General features: G+C 29.8%; 2 protein-coding genes across 5 annotated transcripts in view; one reads left to right on the top strand and one right to left on the bottom strand.

The window, feature by feature from the left end:
• The window catches only part of LOC145972281 (cholesterol transporter ABCA5), a 28549-nt gene extending 19639 nt beyond the window's left edge, over nt 1-8910 (bottom strand). For all 4 annotated transcript variants that reach the window (XM_083100764.1, XM_083100766.1, XM_083100765.1 and 1 more), the window contains exons 1-2: nt 8770-8910; nt 6579-6700 (exon numbers count right to left, since the gene is read on the bottom strand). In XM_083100764.1, coding sequence (XP_082956890.1) covers nt 6579-6671 — 93 coding nt within the window. In that variant the 5' untranslated portion in view covers nt 6672-6700; nt 8770-8910. The remainder of the gene's footprint in view (nt 1-6578; nt 6701-8769) is intronic.
• Nucleotides 589-3533, top strand: LOC145972293 (tubulin polyglutamylase complex subunit 2). The gene is made up of 3 exons (XM_083100791.1): nt 589-857; nt 1394-1661; nt 2538-3533. Exons 1-3 carry the CDS (start codon nt 855-857, stop codon nt 3095-3097), a joined length of 831 nt encoding a protein of 276 aa, XP_082956917.1. The 5' UTR covers nt 589-854; the 3' UTR covers nt 3098-3533.
• Nucleotides 8911-14182: the final 5272 nt, after the last annotated feature.

Raw genomic sequence — 14182 nt, 5'->3', positions numbered from 1 at the left:
TCTACTGCGTATATTTCTTTTTTTTTGATAAATTGACGATCTCGTTATAAGAATTCTTCAGTAGCAATAAAAAAGAGTTTAGTCAGCAGTAATAGAAAAATTTCATATCAGTAATTTAAATTTATGAATAACGAGAATCTTTAAATTGTAACATAGAACACAGAGAATCATCACTTTGTTTTGCAAATTTTTCAACTAATTTGTAGACTATATTTCTCTTAATAAAAAGATAGCGAGATATAAATAATTTTAATTTTATTATATAAAAATTGATTAAAAATTGCAAGGATCAAAAAGATTTTATACTTTCTCAATAACTTTGATTTATTAGAAAATGTAAATTAATCATAGCTTCTTAATTAATTTTGTATTAATAGCATTTGACAGCTCAATTGTTGTAATACAGTATTTAAAATTCAGAAATTATACAAAGGATAATCAGCTCGATTTTTCTTGCGAAAAAATCAGAATATTTTCAAAAAGAAAGATTCAAATTATCATAAATTATCATCATAAATAAAGAAGCAAGAGAGTAAGGCATCCCCGTACTTTGTTAGGGAATATTGCTGGCTTCAAGATTGCGTCGTCATGGCGATCAACAAGGAACGAACGCGATGATTGCTAAAACGTTGGAAGACAGAAATCTTTTTTACATTATCACGGTAAAATAGTACGTGTAGTGCAAAAATTTGCGTCTTTTCTACGCTCATCCCAGAGGTACCGAGACAACGATTACGTAAAACGGATCGATGTAATACCAGTTACGAAGGCACTATAATATCCAATTACGCGAGCGGTTTTTATATCTGTTCTTTGTAAAGAATGATCGCGAGCTGAACAAGATAAACATACATATGGTAATTACTTCCATCTGTGTGACTCAATTCATCACTCACTTGTTTATTACGTGTTTTAATTTTTACTCTCTACAGTGAAAAATACTACATAATACTATATAATACTATAAAAGAGAGAAAGAAAAAGAAAGAGACAGGGAAAAAGAGAGAAATTGTAAAAAACGAAAAATAATAAAAGATAGAAAAATAAAAAATGTGAATATAAATGATGTAATCTAATCTCTAACAATAAGTAGATTATATAAAATATATAATCTACTTAATAAGTTCTCTAAAGTATATATTAAAACTATAATTTATGAAACGCTGTTTTAGCAATATTATAATCTTTGTAATCTATCTTCTCATCTTTCTTTTTCTCCACCTCCTTTAATATGTGACTAATTAATTCCAAAAATAAATGATAGATATATTACTAATAAATAATAAATAAATGTATCATACAAAAATTCATACAGAAATATATTTTATAAAACTGAACTTTTTCCATTTTAAAGAAATTGAGAAATTTGAAAGTGATTAAATATTTGTAAAAGGCGGAGGGTAAAGATCTCGAGGCGATGTCATTCTTCGTGGACGTTGTCACCGAGGATTCATTCTACGAAAATCTGACCCTTGGTGTGGTCAAGATCCTCGAGAACTCCCCGTGTGTGAGAAACGTACGGATCGAGAGGCGAAATGGCTGTGAACTCGGAGCTATCAACAGCTGGGAGCAACGCCATTGCTGCGCGCTCCCCGAGGACGTTCGGAATTTCTATGCTTCCATCGACGGTTTCCTACTGCAGTGGAATCTCGAGATAGCAGGTAAACTCGGTAACTATTCTGATCACGCGCTCCCAATTCAACGTATCCAATATATTTGTGTTAATTTTTCTTATCATTCTTTATGTTTCCTTCCTTCACAATATCCAAAAAAATAATGTAAAACTTTATGTTGCATATTTTATGTAAATTTATATTTTTTGTATTATATTGTATTTATATCCTTAATTTTCTTCTTTTAAATTATTAGAATAATTAATTTTCTTTCTATACTAAATTTTTATTTCATTATATATGCATATTATTTTGATATATAATAATTTTAAAAACTTTTTCATTTATTGACATATTCTGAGTTATGATTTCACTTATTTAACGTAACTATATTATTTTAAAAATATAGTAATAAAAAGAACTATCTGTCTGTTATTTTGTTATGTACATATCTTTTTGTTGTAACAATAGAGCTGTTAATTTGCATTTTTCTTTCAAATTCTTAATGTAATTATCTCAATATAATGATTATAATATATTATATACTGAAAGTAAAAAAATATGACTCAATCATGCCGCAGATATAAAAATCAGATAAAAATCGCTCATTGCGGACTTTTTCGCTGTGACATTTGCTATCAGCAACCCTAGATCTAAGAAAGAATCTTTCATTTCCCAAACAAATAAACAAGTTGAAATATGTCATCCAGTGTAGTCAGTTTTCCAAATAATGAAAAATAATAATTTAGACAACATAGAGTTCAGGGAATATCTAAAAAGACTTCTCTGATATCTCAAATATCCTTTATATATCATCTTTCGGAATTTTTTTGTTACTTGATAGAATTTAAAAATGTATCAGTGCAAATCGATAACTGCAATTCACATTATTAATTTAAACAACATTTTACGCTTTGCATACAGGTGAGGAATTTTCGATAGGTCGTATGGAGATCGGTAGTTTGTCGTCGCTCAAAAGATATGTCGGCAAGGATCGGCAGACGGGACCAGTCTCAGCGCAAGACCCATCGGGGACTCAAACAGGGAGCGAGCTGCAGGAAGACGTCATGTTCTCCGGGGATTCGCGCGATTGCAAGCTCTTCGAGATCGGACAGTGCTTTCCGGGGCCCGAAAACGGCAAGATTTACTTGACGTATCGTTCCAAGCAAGAGCAGGACTCGCCGAGTATCTGGCTCCATCACGACGGCAGCTGGTACCATCTGGCCGACAATTTCACCGCGTATTTTCGCATGATGCTGGCTCATTTGGGCCTGCCCTTGTGGCAGTGTTGCGCGGCCGGGCTGTCCCTGTTCACCTGGGTTCAACAGGCATATTTTCTGGTCGGGCCCCATCTGCTGCCGTCTACTGTTGAGCCTACCGAGACTGTATCCGCTTCATTATGGAATAACGGGCCCATCAACGTCCTCGACCCGGCTATCTTCAAGGCCAAGGATGGCAAGCAGAGAAATACTCGCAAGAAATGAGCTTGTTGCAGTAATGATTCTTGAAGCTTTTGGAAGAAAGAGGGAAGTAAAAATAGATTTTTGCTTCAAAACCAAGTTTTTTACAATAATAAGTGAGTTTATGAATCTTGAGTCTTTATAAGTTCCAACTTTCCACGATATATTAAAATATTCTTCATCCAATGCGCTTCATCACTGATTGAATGCAGATGTAGCATGAGTATATGTTAAACAAATAATAATATAGTATATAGATATATTTCTCTCTTTCTCTTTTTATATTTACTCGTTTCTTTCAAAAGAATCCTTCTTTAAATATGGAATCCATTCTCTTCATCGTTGTATGTATAAGATATAAGTATGTATGATGTAAAAAAGTATAAAATGAAAAAATATAAAGTATGAAGTGAAAAAAAATATTTTAAGAGATATTTCAATAGCGGTAAAAAAATAAAATCTAAAAAAATAAAACGTTACCAAGTAATTTATTTGAAATTATTCGAATTTCCTTATTCCAAATTATTGTATAATAAAAAAATCTAACAGTATCATTTTTTGCATAATATAGAAGCAAAATTTTAATGGCGATTAAATCGATTAAAATTAATCTTGAGATTTATTACTCATTATTTCTGTTATCAAAAAATGTGACAATTTTTTTCATCACGATTTCAATCTCACATATGTAAGTAAAAAAATTTAATATTTTAAAATAAAATCTAAAATATTTCATATACATTATATGTTATGCAATAATAATAAATAAATCGTTACCGCAAAGATAATAATCAATTAATTTCACGAGTAATAAATAAAGAATTAATTAAGCTATTTCTTCTTCACGATTTCTCTGCCGATACCTCGTCGGGCTTTCTTTTCCTCTTTTGAATTTTTTTTTTTTTCGTTATTCCTTCATAACACTCACTCGCGAGGATGCGATTAATTATATGTGTACAAATCAACAGACGACTGCGCACGGCACTTTACACGACACTCGTGACGTTAATTGCACTCGACATGTAATTATAATGTATTCAAAATTACTCTTTGTGACGACGATACATCTGTCGTTAATAAATACTCTCTTTTTTGAGACGCCTGCCATCTTGTATTATAACATATATATACGTGAGTTAAAATTAAATCGCTAAATAATCGCGAAATTTCAACATTATATTGTCGAGAAATTTGTGCAATACTTATATTCGCGATGGATTTTTTCGAACGAATAAATCCCATAAACCTATTTAAAAAAATAACATATACAAATATGAACTTTTATTACTTGATTGACGAATATTATAAATACGTAGTTAGATACACGACTGTATCTTTCATCACTTTCTAATTAAAGTAATTATTAAAAAAAATCATGTGATATATTTTACATTTCAAAACAAATAGCCATCGACAACATTTGTTCTTATTTAACATACGACTTAATCATAATACCCAGACAGCACAAAAAGGCCAAAAGATGTCTTAAAGACGTCTAGAGGACCTTAAGACGTCTTTAAGTCGTCTTTTAGATGTCTTTTGGACATGTGTGCTGTCTGGGTAATGACAAGAAATGATCACGTTTGGCATCTTCTGATATTTATCGCGAGATTTAAAACGACATAAGAGACAAAGTCAATACTAGCTCGTTCAGGTCTCATCATACCAATGACAATACGACCGTATGTAAACCTGTTCGCTCTCGAGTTTCGCCGCGCAAATGACAACAATATGATTGACATAACAACAACGCGTTATACGCTGTAAGAAACGAGTCCTGAATTTTGCTACATAGCACGTTGTTGTTATATCAATCATATTATTGACATCCGCGCGACGAGACCCAAACGAACAAGTAGTAATCCGAACTGTTTCATATGTTGCATCATATTATTTTGCGAAATACAATCACTACAACTATTAGGATATTCAATGCAATATTAAAGCAGCAATTATTACAATTAATATTAATATTAATCCGTATGAAATAAATGTATCTAAATGGCTACTATTTATCGAAAAGTATTTTGCACGATTTATTCATCTTTAAAGCAGGAATAATTATTAATTTAATTATAAAATCATGTTTAATTATTGTATTTTGCTGATTAGAGTATTTAATCTTCAAGAATCTAAATATACAAAAAGACTATTATACATATATATTCAAACAAAAATTTTTTTTTATATATTTTTACTTAAATATATATATATATCTCATATTAAAAAATCACGCTTTTATAATGAAATTATAATATTTGGCAAAATAAGCTTGAGATATTAAACTTATACATAGATAATTTCAAGTATTTCAAATATATTTAATTGTAATTAAATTTCTCAATATAATTACTTAAATTATAATTATCATCTTCTTTTGTCAAATGTAAAATATTTTATTTTTTCTATCGTATTACACTTATTCTAAATATGCGTCATTTTCATATGATAAAAGCGTGGGAATGATAATGCAGAAAAAACGCGAAAAATTCAACAAAATATATGTATAAAGAAGTATCTTTTCTTCTTTACGATCCACCCCTTGGCCCAGTTGGCAACGTAATCACGACTACGCAAAAACGTCCAATTGGCAACGTAATCTGCGACAAGACACAGTCACGCTGTCGCCGTTGTATTCGCGTCTATTTTCCTTTTATCGTTTCATTTTCATCATTTTCTCATATCATCATGCAATTTTACAAACTGTTTAATTAATACAAAGCTAGTTATTTGCTACAAATTTGGAGATCTAATTGAAAGTTATTTCATTTTGAATTCTTGAAATAATATTTTTATATGACTATAGCATTTTATCAATAAATTATCTATTTATTTAAAAAAATAAATATAAAATAATTAATACTTTCATTCTCTAAATTTTATCCTACAAAAAGTGACATCAAAAATTCAAAGATTGTAACAAATTAAGTTTAGTAAAAATAAATAACAAAATTTTATTTCTTAATTATTTTTTTTTGCTATAGACGTATTTAAGACTAGACTAAATTAAAAATTTTCTTTCTTCCTAGAAACATAACATTTATGTTCCAAGATGGAGATACAGAAAAATACTAATTCAATATCATTGCGTTCTTTTTAAATTCGTCATTGTATAGCGATCGATTTCAAAAAGCAGTTCTATTACTTACAAAGACAATCTTCGAGAATGATTTTGGCAGTGTATTTCTCTGCGCACTGACTAAATGTATTACACACACATTTACTTGGCACATGTCCACGGCATGTTCTCCGAGACAGGTGCTGATTTTTAATATTACACATTTCTCTTCAAGAGAGTTACCAGGTTAACGAAACTTGCACGTGAAATAACAAATATTTAAAGCTATATAAAAAACATGGATTTCGACTTTTACTTTAAATTATGTCAATATCCGAAATAATAGATTGACTTTTTGCATAAAAAAATCCTGTGCCAATTATTACTACACGACAAGAATGTCTTGAAATATATTAATATAATATATTAAAGTTAGATCAGACATACCGCCATCGTCTTCCGCTTCTCGCGTTTCTTGAGCAGAAGATTTCTCACGAGCATCGCCCGTAACTGGGAAAAATAGACCGCGCACGAATTCATCTTGCGAGATGCATTCGCCCTTTCGTCCTCTGTAACAGAAACATCAGCGACCTAAATGGCCAAGAAATTTCAATATTTGACGAACAACGAAAATAGAAGCTCAAATTTTGCAATATTTTGCAGCGATTTAATTCAAATCATCTTGAATTCAATTTTCAGGCATAATATCTCTGAAAAAGATATTTATAGTCTCTTGACATTTTTCAAAAAGAACAGATAAAAATGAATAAAAATTTTTTAAGTATATTTGTAATTATGTATATAATGTTAAGATTGCATATCAACAGAAATTTTAATGTTAATCATTTAATCATTATTCACATACACGAAAAAATTTAAGCAAGTGTGCGTGTGACAGAACATTTTTTTATACGTTATAATTGTAATATACATAAAATATTCGTCAGATATAAACGTGAATTAAAATAGTATAATTTTTAATAGTTTAATATTTTAATTATAATTTTTTTTCGCAGCATTATTATATAACAAAATTTGAGCTTATAAATGTCACTTTACAAAGAGAAATCACAGATAATTCTGTGCACAGATAAATTATATTATTATTACGTAAATTAAATTATAATATAAATTAAATTATATATTATTATATTATGTTGAGCTCTGAAAATACTTTCTAAAAATTTTAATTAATGAAAATATATATCTTATTCAGAAATTAACAAACTGAATGCAAGCGAATTAAAATTTATTACTATTATTTTTATTCACGTATACGAGTAAACTACTGCAAAGGTGAATGACAGTTGAAAGCAAAAAAGCAGCAATATATGTAATCTGTCAGGACGGAACATAACTTGCCACTTAATTAATGTTTCCACGGAGAGGAACAAGATATCTCGCTCCTTCTCGCTCTAACGCGCGGAAAATGACGAGAAGGAGAAACTGTACTCGGATGTAGGCATGCGACTGAAACACGGCCGCGTTCTTCTCGATTAATTAGCTTAATTTGTTTGCACAACTGCACGACGCGTATTCTTCTCCCCTTCCCCATCGTCCACCTACTCACATCGTCACTATTCACTCCTCTCTGCTCTCTTACTTTACAATAAACTTGCGTGAGAACAATATAATTGTGTGAGATATCTCGTTTAACATTTACTTATAGTGTATGTTAATTATGTGTTTGCGATTGTGCAGTAAATTTTGCAAAAACCAATGAAATTATCTAGATTACATCAATTATCCCCTGTGAAATTTATTCCGTAAGTACATAGCATGCAATATTTAAAATATACTCTGCCCATATGCAGATTCAAGAAGATATTTGAGAGATTTTATTATTTTATAATATATATATAACTCAATATTACATTGCAATTTTTTTCTAAATTTATATACAGGGTAGACCATTTTAATCAATACACGCGAATATCTCAGAAACACTGCATTAAATACAGTACAAGATATTTTACGGTTTATGTAAAATTAAGAAATGATTTCAAGCCTCATAACTCGGAAAGTACTTAATGAAAACTAACTTAATTATAGTGTTTTGGAAAGCTCTTGAGATGAGCTACAAGAATATGTAATAAAAAATAGGGAGTTTCATTTAAAAAATTCAAAGTGATTTTGCCCTGACCTTGACAACGCCACCCAAGGTCAAACCAATGGTACCATCTTATGTCCCCCTTCAAGCCATACAACTTATATCTGAAATATTTTTCGATTTAATGCAGTGTTTCTGAGATATTCGCGTGTATTGATTAAAATGGTCTACCCTGTATATAAATGATATAACAACAATATATTGTCTCATTTTCTTCCTTTTAAATTTTTTAAAGATTTTCATAAATTATTTTCATATTTTTTTATCTCACTAAAAGACTAAGTGACTTGATTTTCTTTTTTATTATTAATCATTTCTGAATAAAATCTGTATGAAAGAATATTTTTCATTAAAAGCTCTTTCTTAAAATTTTCTTACATATACACTTGATTGCCAAGTCTTCAAATTCGTGAAAAAAATAACAATAATAAAAATAAAATATAAACGTACAAATATAAAAAATAGAAAATGACAATATAAAAATGAAAGACAAGACAAATATATAAAAATATAAAAAAATATACTCACATTAATTCTGAAGTGCACCGCGCCTACGTTGAAGGAGATGACTCTAGTCGATCATACCCTCGGTACCTTGATTGCTGGTCCCGGTGGCGGTGCCGTTCCCGGTGCTGTCGTTGCTACGTTGCTGGACGCTGCCGCCGTTACCGACGTCGATCGATTCGCACTGCTGGGACGTTGCCTTACCACGTGACACAACGGCGGCATCGCAGCGACGGACGACGACGACGGTATGCTCGGAACCGCGTCCGCATCCACTGTCGCTGCTCCTCGCCATGCTTGACGCCGCTAACGGCTATATCGAAGATAAAGAAATTTACTCCCTCAAAAAATCTTGGCGTTTTGTCCGGATCCATTTGACCCAATTTTATTTTTTCAATTTTTTTTGTATGTGACAACTCCACATATGCAGCATTTTCAAAAGTAAAATATAGGAGGGATCACATATAAGAATTATTAAGGAGAATCTTGCAATAATTTTTTTTTTTTCGTGTTTTCAATATCATCAATTATAACTTTCTTCTGGAATTTTCGATTATTTTTTTCAAGAGTATTCAATTTGCAATTTTTCTCAAAATAATTTTCTTACTATTTTATTTTTAATACTACTTTCATTAAGAAATCATGTGAATTGAGCCTATGACTTTACCAATATTCAATTTGTAAATAGTTATCTGTAAGAAAAATAAGAAATAGCAAACTATTTAACTAAAAATTTAATTAATTATGTTGTAACATATAATCAATTTTTAGATTAATAAAACTTGATAAATAAAATACGAATTTTAATCAAATATAATTTAAAGGATTTAGTAGAACTTAGAGATTTCCCAGTTGCTGCGAACAAGTGCTTTGATAAAATCAATTTTAAGACTGCTTCTTTGATACTACTCGAAAGTACTACTACTAAAAAAGTACTCCAAATATTATAATATTCTTGATTAATTGCAATATTAAAAAACTCGAATATTTAGCGAATTTTGCCACTGATCGTTTGCCATATATACATTCTGACACACTAGACATAATTCGCAAACAGTAAACCAAAAGTATAAACTAACATATGTAAATCACATATACGTGTAAAAGAGACTAACATATGTAAATCACATATACGTAAAAGAGACAAAGAATAAAAATAGGAAAGAGAGAGAAAGAGAGAAAAGAGAGATCTACCTTCGATTATAACCAGGTCAAACTTCTCTCCGGTCAATGAACGTGATTTAGGAACGTGCCTAAACGAGGGCCAAAGGAATAAATCTTTCGCAGTCTGATTCTCCCGCTCAATTTTCCCATTCGATCACGTCCACAAGAAAGTTATCACATAAGTGCAATTCGCCGGTTCACCTGCGGAGCAAAAGAAGTGCATAAGTTTTTCAAATAATGGTATATTATTTGAAGAGAAACACTTAAAAAATATGGCAAGCACACATACAAACACATATATATAAAAGTTAATCCATTTTCATTTTATTAGCTTACTGAGTATAAAGTGTATTATATGTCTCTAACAGAGAGATTTATTAAATTACAGAGAGAAAGAGAGAGAAATCGCGTTGTATTTATTACATAAATGAAATGATTGCGCATGTTGCTGTTCTAAATATGGAAGATCGATAGCATAATAAAGTGATTCCATTCGTTTTCTATTCAGAAATTTATAAAATATTTTTATTCATCACTGGAATTATACAAATGCAAAAAAAACTCCAAATATTTGCAATACAATTTTTTTAAATATATTAATCCAGTTTCTCTTTCATGCATATTATATATATATAAATTATTATATTATTATTTTCATGATCAACTTTTTTTGGTGCAGGCACTATTTTAATTGGTATCTTATACAATTATTTATATCTTATACAATTATTTTTATAAATAACAGATTCTTTCTTTTTCTGATTAGATATTACTTTTTTCTCGCGAGAAAATATGTGATTTTAAAAATAAAAATATATCCTTTATACATGTGCGTTTGAGAGATTCGATCAAATATTGAAACATTTATTTAAACACATTTATATCAAAATTTATTCAAACATTTATATAAAAAATTAACCGTCCTTCTTGTACATTTATATAATAAAAAAAGATTGCCTTGCTAACACAATTTTAACATCTCTTTAAATATTTCATGACACTATTTTGACTAACAATGTTACATAATATTATTACGTACAAATTTTTAATTTCTAGCGCACATCGCGCACTTTTAAATAGAGAAGATCAATAACATGATGTTGTTCCATGTATGTTGATATCATGGTGATGTCCTTGATCATTCATGTATTTTCACACACACAAACAGAATTCGCTCAAATTTGATGTAGATTTTATTTTTATTACATTTGTATTTGGAATTTTACACGCAATCAATTTACGCACAAAAATTTTTATAAATTCTTATAAATCCTCCGTCGCACATTTAAAATAATTTTGTTTTCAAAAAAAGGATTAAAATTTGCAATTTCAAAACACACAAATGTAATAAATATACGCTACAAAATTGAATAAAATGAGATATGATGAATAGAAAATGGCAATAAATAAAATTATAGAAAATCATCTTTTCATAATGTAATAAAAATGAAATCTATATCAATTTAAGCCAATTCTGCTTATGAAAATATATCAATGATCAAGGACATTATCTTATGATATAAACATACGTGAAATAACATCATATTATTAATCTTCTCTATTTAAAAGTATCCCATAATTTTATCTCGTATCATATTTCTATATCAAAATTCACATATCAAAATTAGGCAAATTGAAATATGGAGATATCACTAAAATATTAATAAAATCAATTAACATGCATCTTTGCATAGTTTAGCATATCTCTCTCTCTCTCTCTCTCTCTCTCTCTCTCTCTCTCTCTCTCTCTCTCTCTCTCTCTCTCTCTCTGTGTGTGTGTGTGTGTTTCTGTCTCTCTTTCTTTCTCTCCCTCTATTATCACTGTGTAATAAATAATAAATACAAAATGCAAGGGAAACATAGCGCGCAAGCAGACACGCGGGGTCGTCACCCTACGATACGAGGGTCATCAAAGTAAGGAATACAAGCTACCAGACAAGACGTCGCCACCGCGATTGCGACCGTAAAAGAGGGTGTATATGTGCGTACGAAAAGAGTCCTGTGCAGTTCGATCACGCGATTACTTTCCTCTGGAAAGTGGAAACTCGAAAGCAAACATTTCCACGCGCACATAAAGCATTTAAATTAAAGTTAATTAATCCGAGCAAATTTATTAGCGATGAGCTTTTCATTATCTCTTTCTTAAAGTAAGATAAATTAAGAAAAATTGCGGTAAATTTAATTAAATTTAAATACGTATACATTTTTAATTATACACTTATGTATGAATACTTAATTATGATTATTCTGTTTTATGGCATCGGTTTATAACGCACTAGGTTTCACTAATACTTTCGTTAATCTTATTTCTTAAGTATTTATAACGTCCATATATAACGTGATATGGCAGAATGTATTTGCAGCATTTTTAGGATTAACTCTTATACTGTATACTATACTAGAGGTCTAAATAAAAAATTTTGTGCAATATTTTATATATTTCTTGGATGTCTTCTGAAAATCTTTCGTCCAAACAATATATATTAATTATTTCGTAGAAATACACCTTGACTTTATTTGTTTGAAATTGTTCAATCTCCTTTAAATAACATTGCCCGGCATAGAACACTGTATAAAAAGCGGCAAACATATATTTCATTTATCATGTCGCTTCTATGTAATTCTTGAAGCAAGCAAGCATAAATTTCACTCCATAAAGCAATGGAAGAGAATGACAGACAGAGCGATTGGAACGAGTTCTACGATTTCAAATACGATCGATTACATTCCGTATCCTCTCTTCCCCCTTTCTCTTTCTCTTTCTCTCTCTGCCGACGACAGATCTACTTAACCGCTTTGATCTCACGCTTTAATCCTTTCCGCGAATGTTCGCCATCATCGAGAGAGAATTTCCTTCTACTTCGGGACCACCATTATATACCTTCCCTTCTACCCGCCACCTTTTGACATCAAATGCTTCGGCATTTAATGCATACCGCCGCATCTGGAGAGCACTACTATGCCATTAACTGTCGATTCGCGTAGACAACGAACTCTCGTCCTTGACAGATCAAAAGAATATCAACGGAGATAATGACGATAGCTCCGCCGCCGCGACCTCGAAGAACGGATCGTTTAATCGCACCCTTGAGTCTCTCAATTTCCCTTATGCCGGTATTCAATGGGCCGTCTGATATACCCTAATAGTTTCAATGCATCATGCGACTTTATTCAGAAAAAGAGACACAATTCTTTCAATTACCATTTTTATATTGCTAAACTTTTTGATTTGTTAGAAAATTTTTTACTTCGAGAATGAGATTGCAAGAAAGCTGATTTTTATGCTTTGAGATATCTTTTTATCTTTAATCTCAATTATTATTAATTTAAATTACATAATTAGAGGGACTTTGCCAAAAAATTTAACAAATGTATTTTAATTTTTTCATTATAGATCATTATATTTATATTTTTTTTAATAAAATATATTTCCAAAAAATACGATGGCTAAAATACCTATAATATGTACTCTATGAAAGAAACTGTTTAAACGAAAAAGTCAAATTTTTTAATCCAATTCTTGTTATTAATTTAATTATTTATTTATTTATCTAATTTACAAGATGCATGATGACTCAAAGATTTTAAATGATAGAGTGTTGTGTTTTTTCGTAGCACATATTACAAATAAAGTAGTAAATAAAAAAACGTCTAATTTTAATTTAAATAGCATGGCAGCAAAGGTTGCGTTTTTTACTCCCTTCCTATTCTTTTTATTTCTTAAAAATTAAAGAGAAGATGCATCATAATAAATATAGTTTGAATTTAATTTATATTTAATTTTATTATGCACGTGACATTAACTCGCAAAATGTATTCAACTTGGAAAACAGAAAATAAATATAATTTTCTTAATCAATATAATGAATATTCGCTCATTTCAATAATAATTTCTCACAATCATATTAAGGCAAAGTAATTATGCACTTCAATGATGAGAGAGCGAAAATAATATAGAATAACTAAAAAATCCCTCGACATTAAGATTTCAAGAATATAGACATTGTCCTTATTCATGTAGACATTATTTTCATTTAAACTAAATATGACGCTTCCAAACTTTATTTACGTAGTACAATAGCTATAAAGCTTGTCATTTTAATAGCTCGAAAAGTATATGATTTATTGTCATAGAAAAATTTACAATTTTTAAAACAATGATATCATAATATATATAACTACAAATATTTTATACATATAAAAATATATGTAATTACATTGTGATCTATTTATTTTAATAATAATTCTATATAAATTATTTACTTCATTATTG

This window comes from Camponotus vicinus, unplaced genomic scaffold, assembly GCF_025532165.1.
Source record: "Camponotus vicinus isolate PSW18456_S1 unplaced genomic scaffold, iyCamVici1.0 SCAF_5, whole genome shotgun sequence".
In the NCBI taxonomy this organism is placed as follows: domain Eukaryota; kingdom Metazoa; phylum Arthropoda; class Insecta; order Hymenoptera; family Formicidae; genus Camponotus; species Camponotus vicinus.
The sequence above is the reverse complement of the archived record's forward strand: the minus strand, read 5'-3'. Positions and strand labels throughout refer to the sequence as shown.

Coding starts and splice junctions, on each gene's coding strand:
- LOC145972293 (XM_083100791.1), top strand. Junction 1,662..2,537: donor GTGGAATCTCGAGATAGCAG/GTAAACTCGGTA, acceptor CTTTGCATACAG/GTGAGGAATTTTCGATAGGT.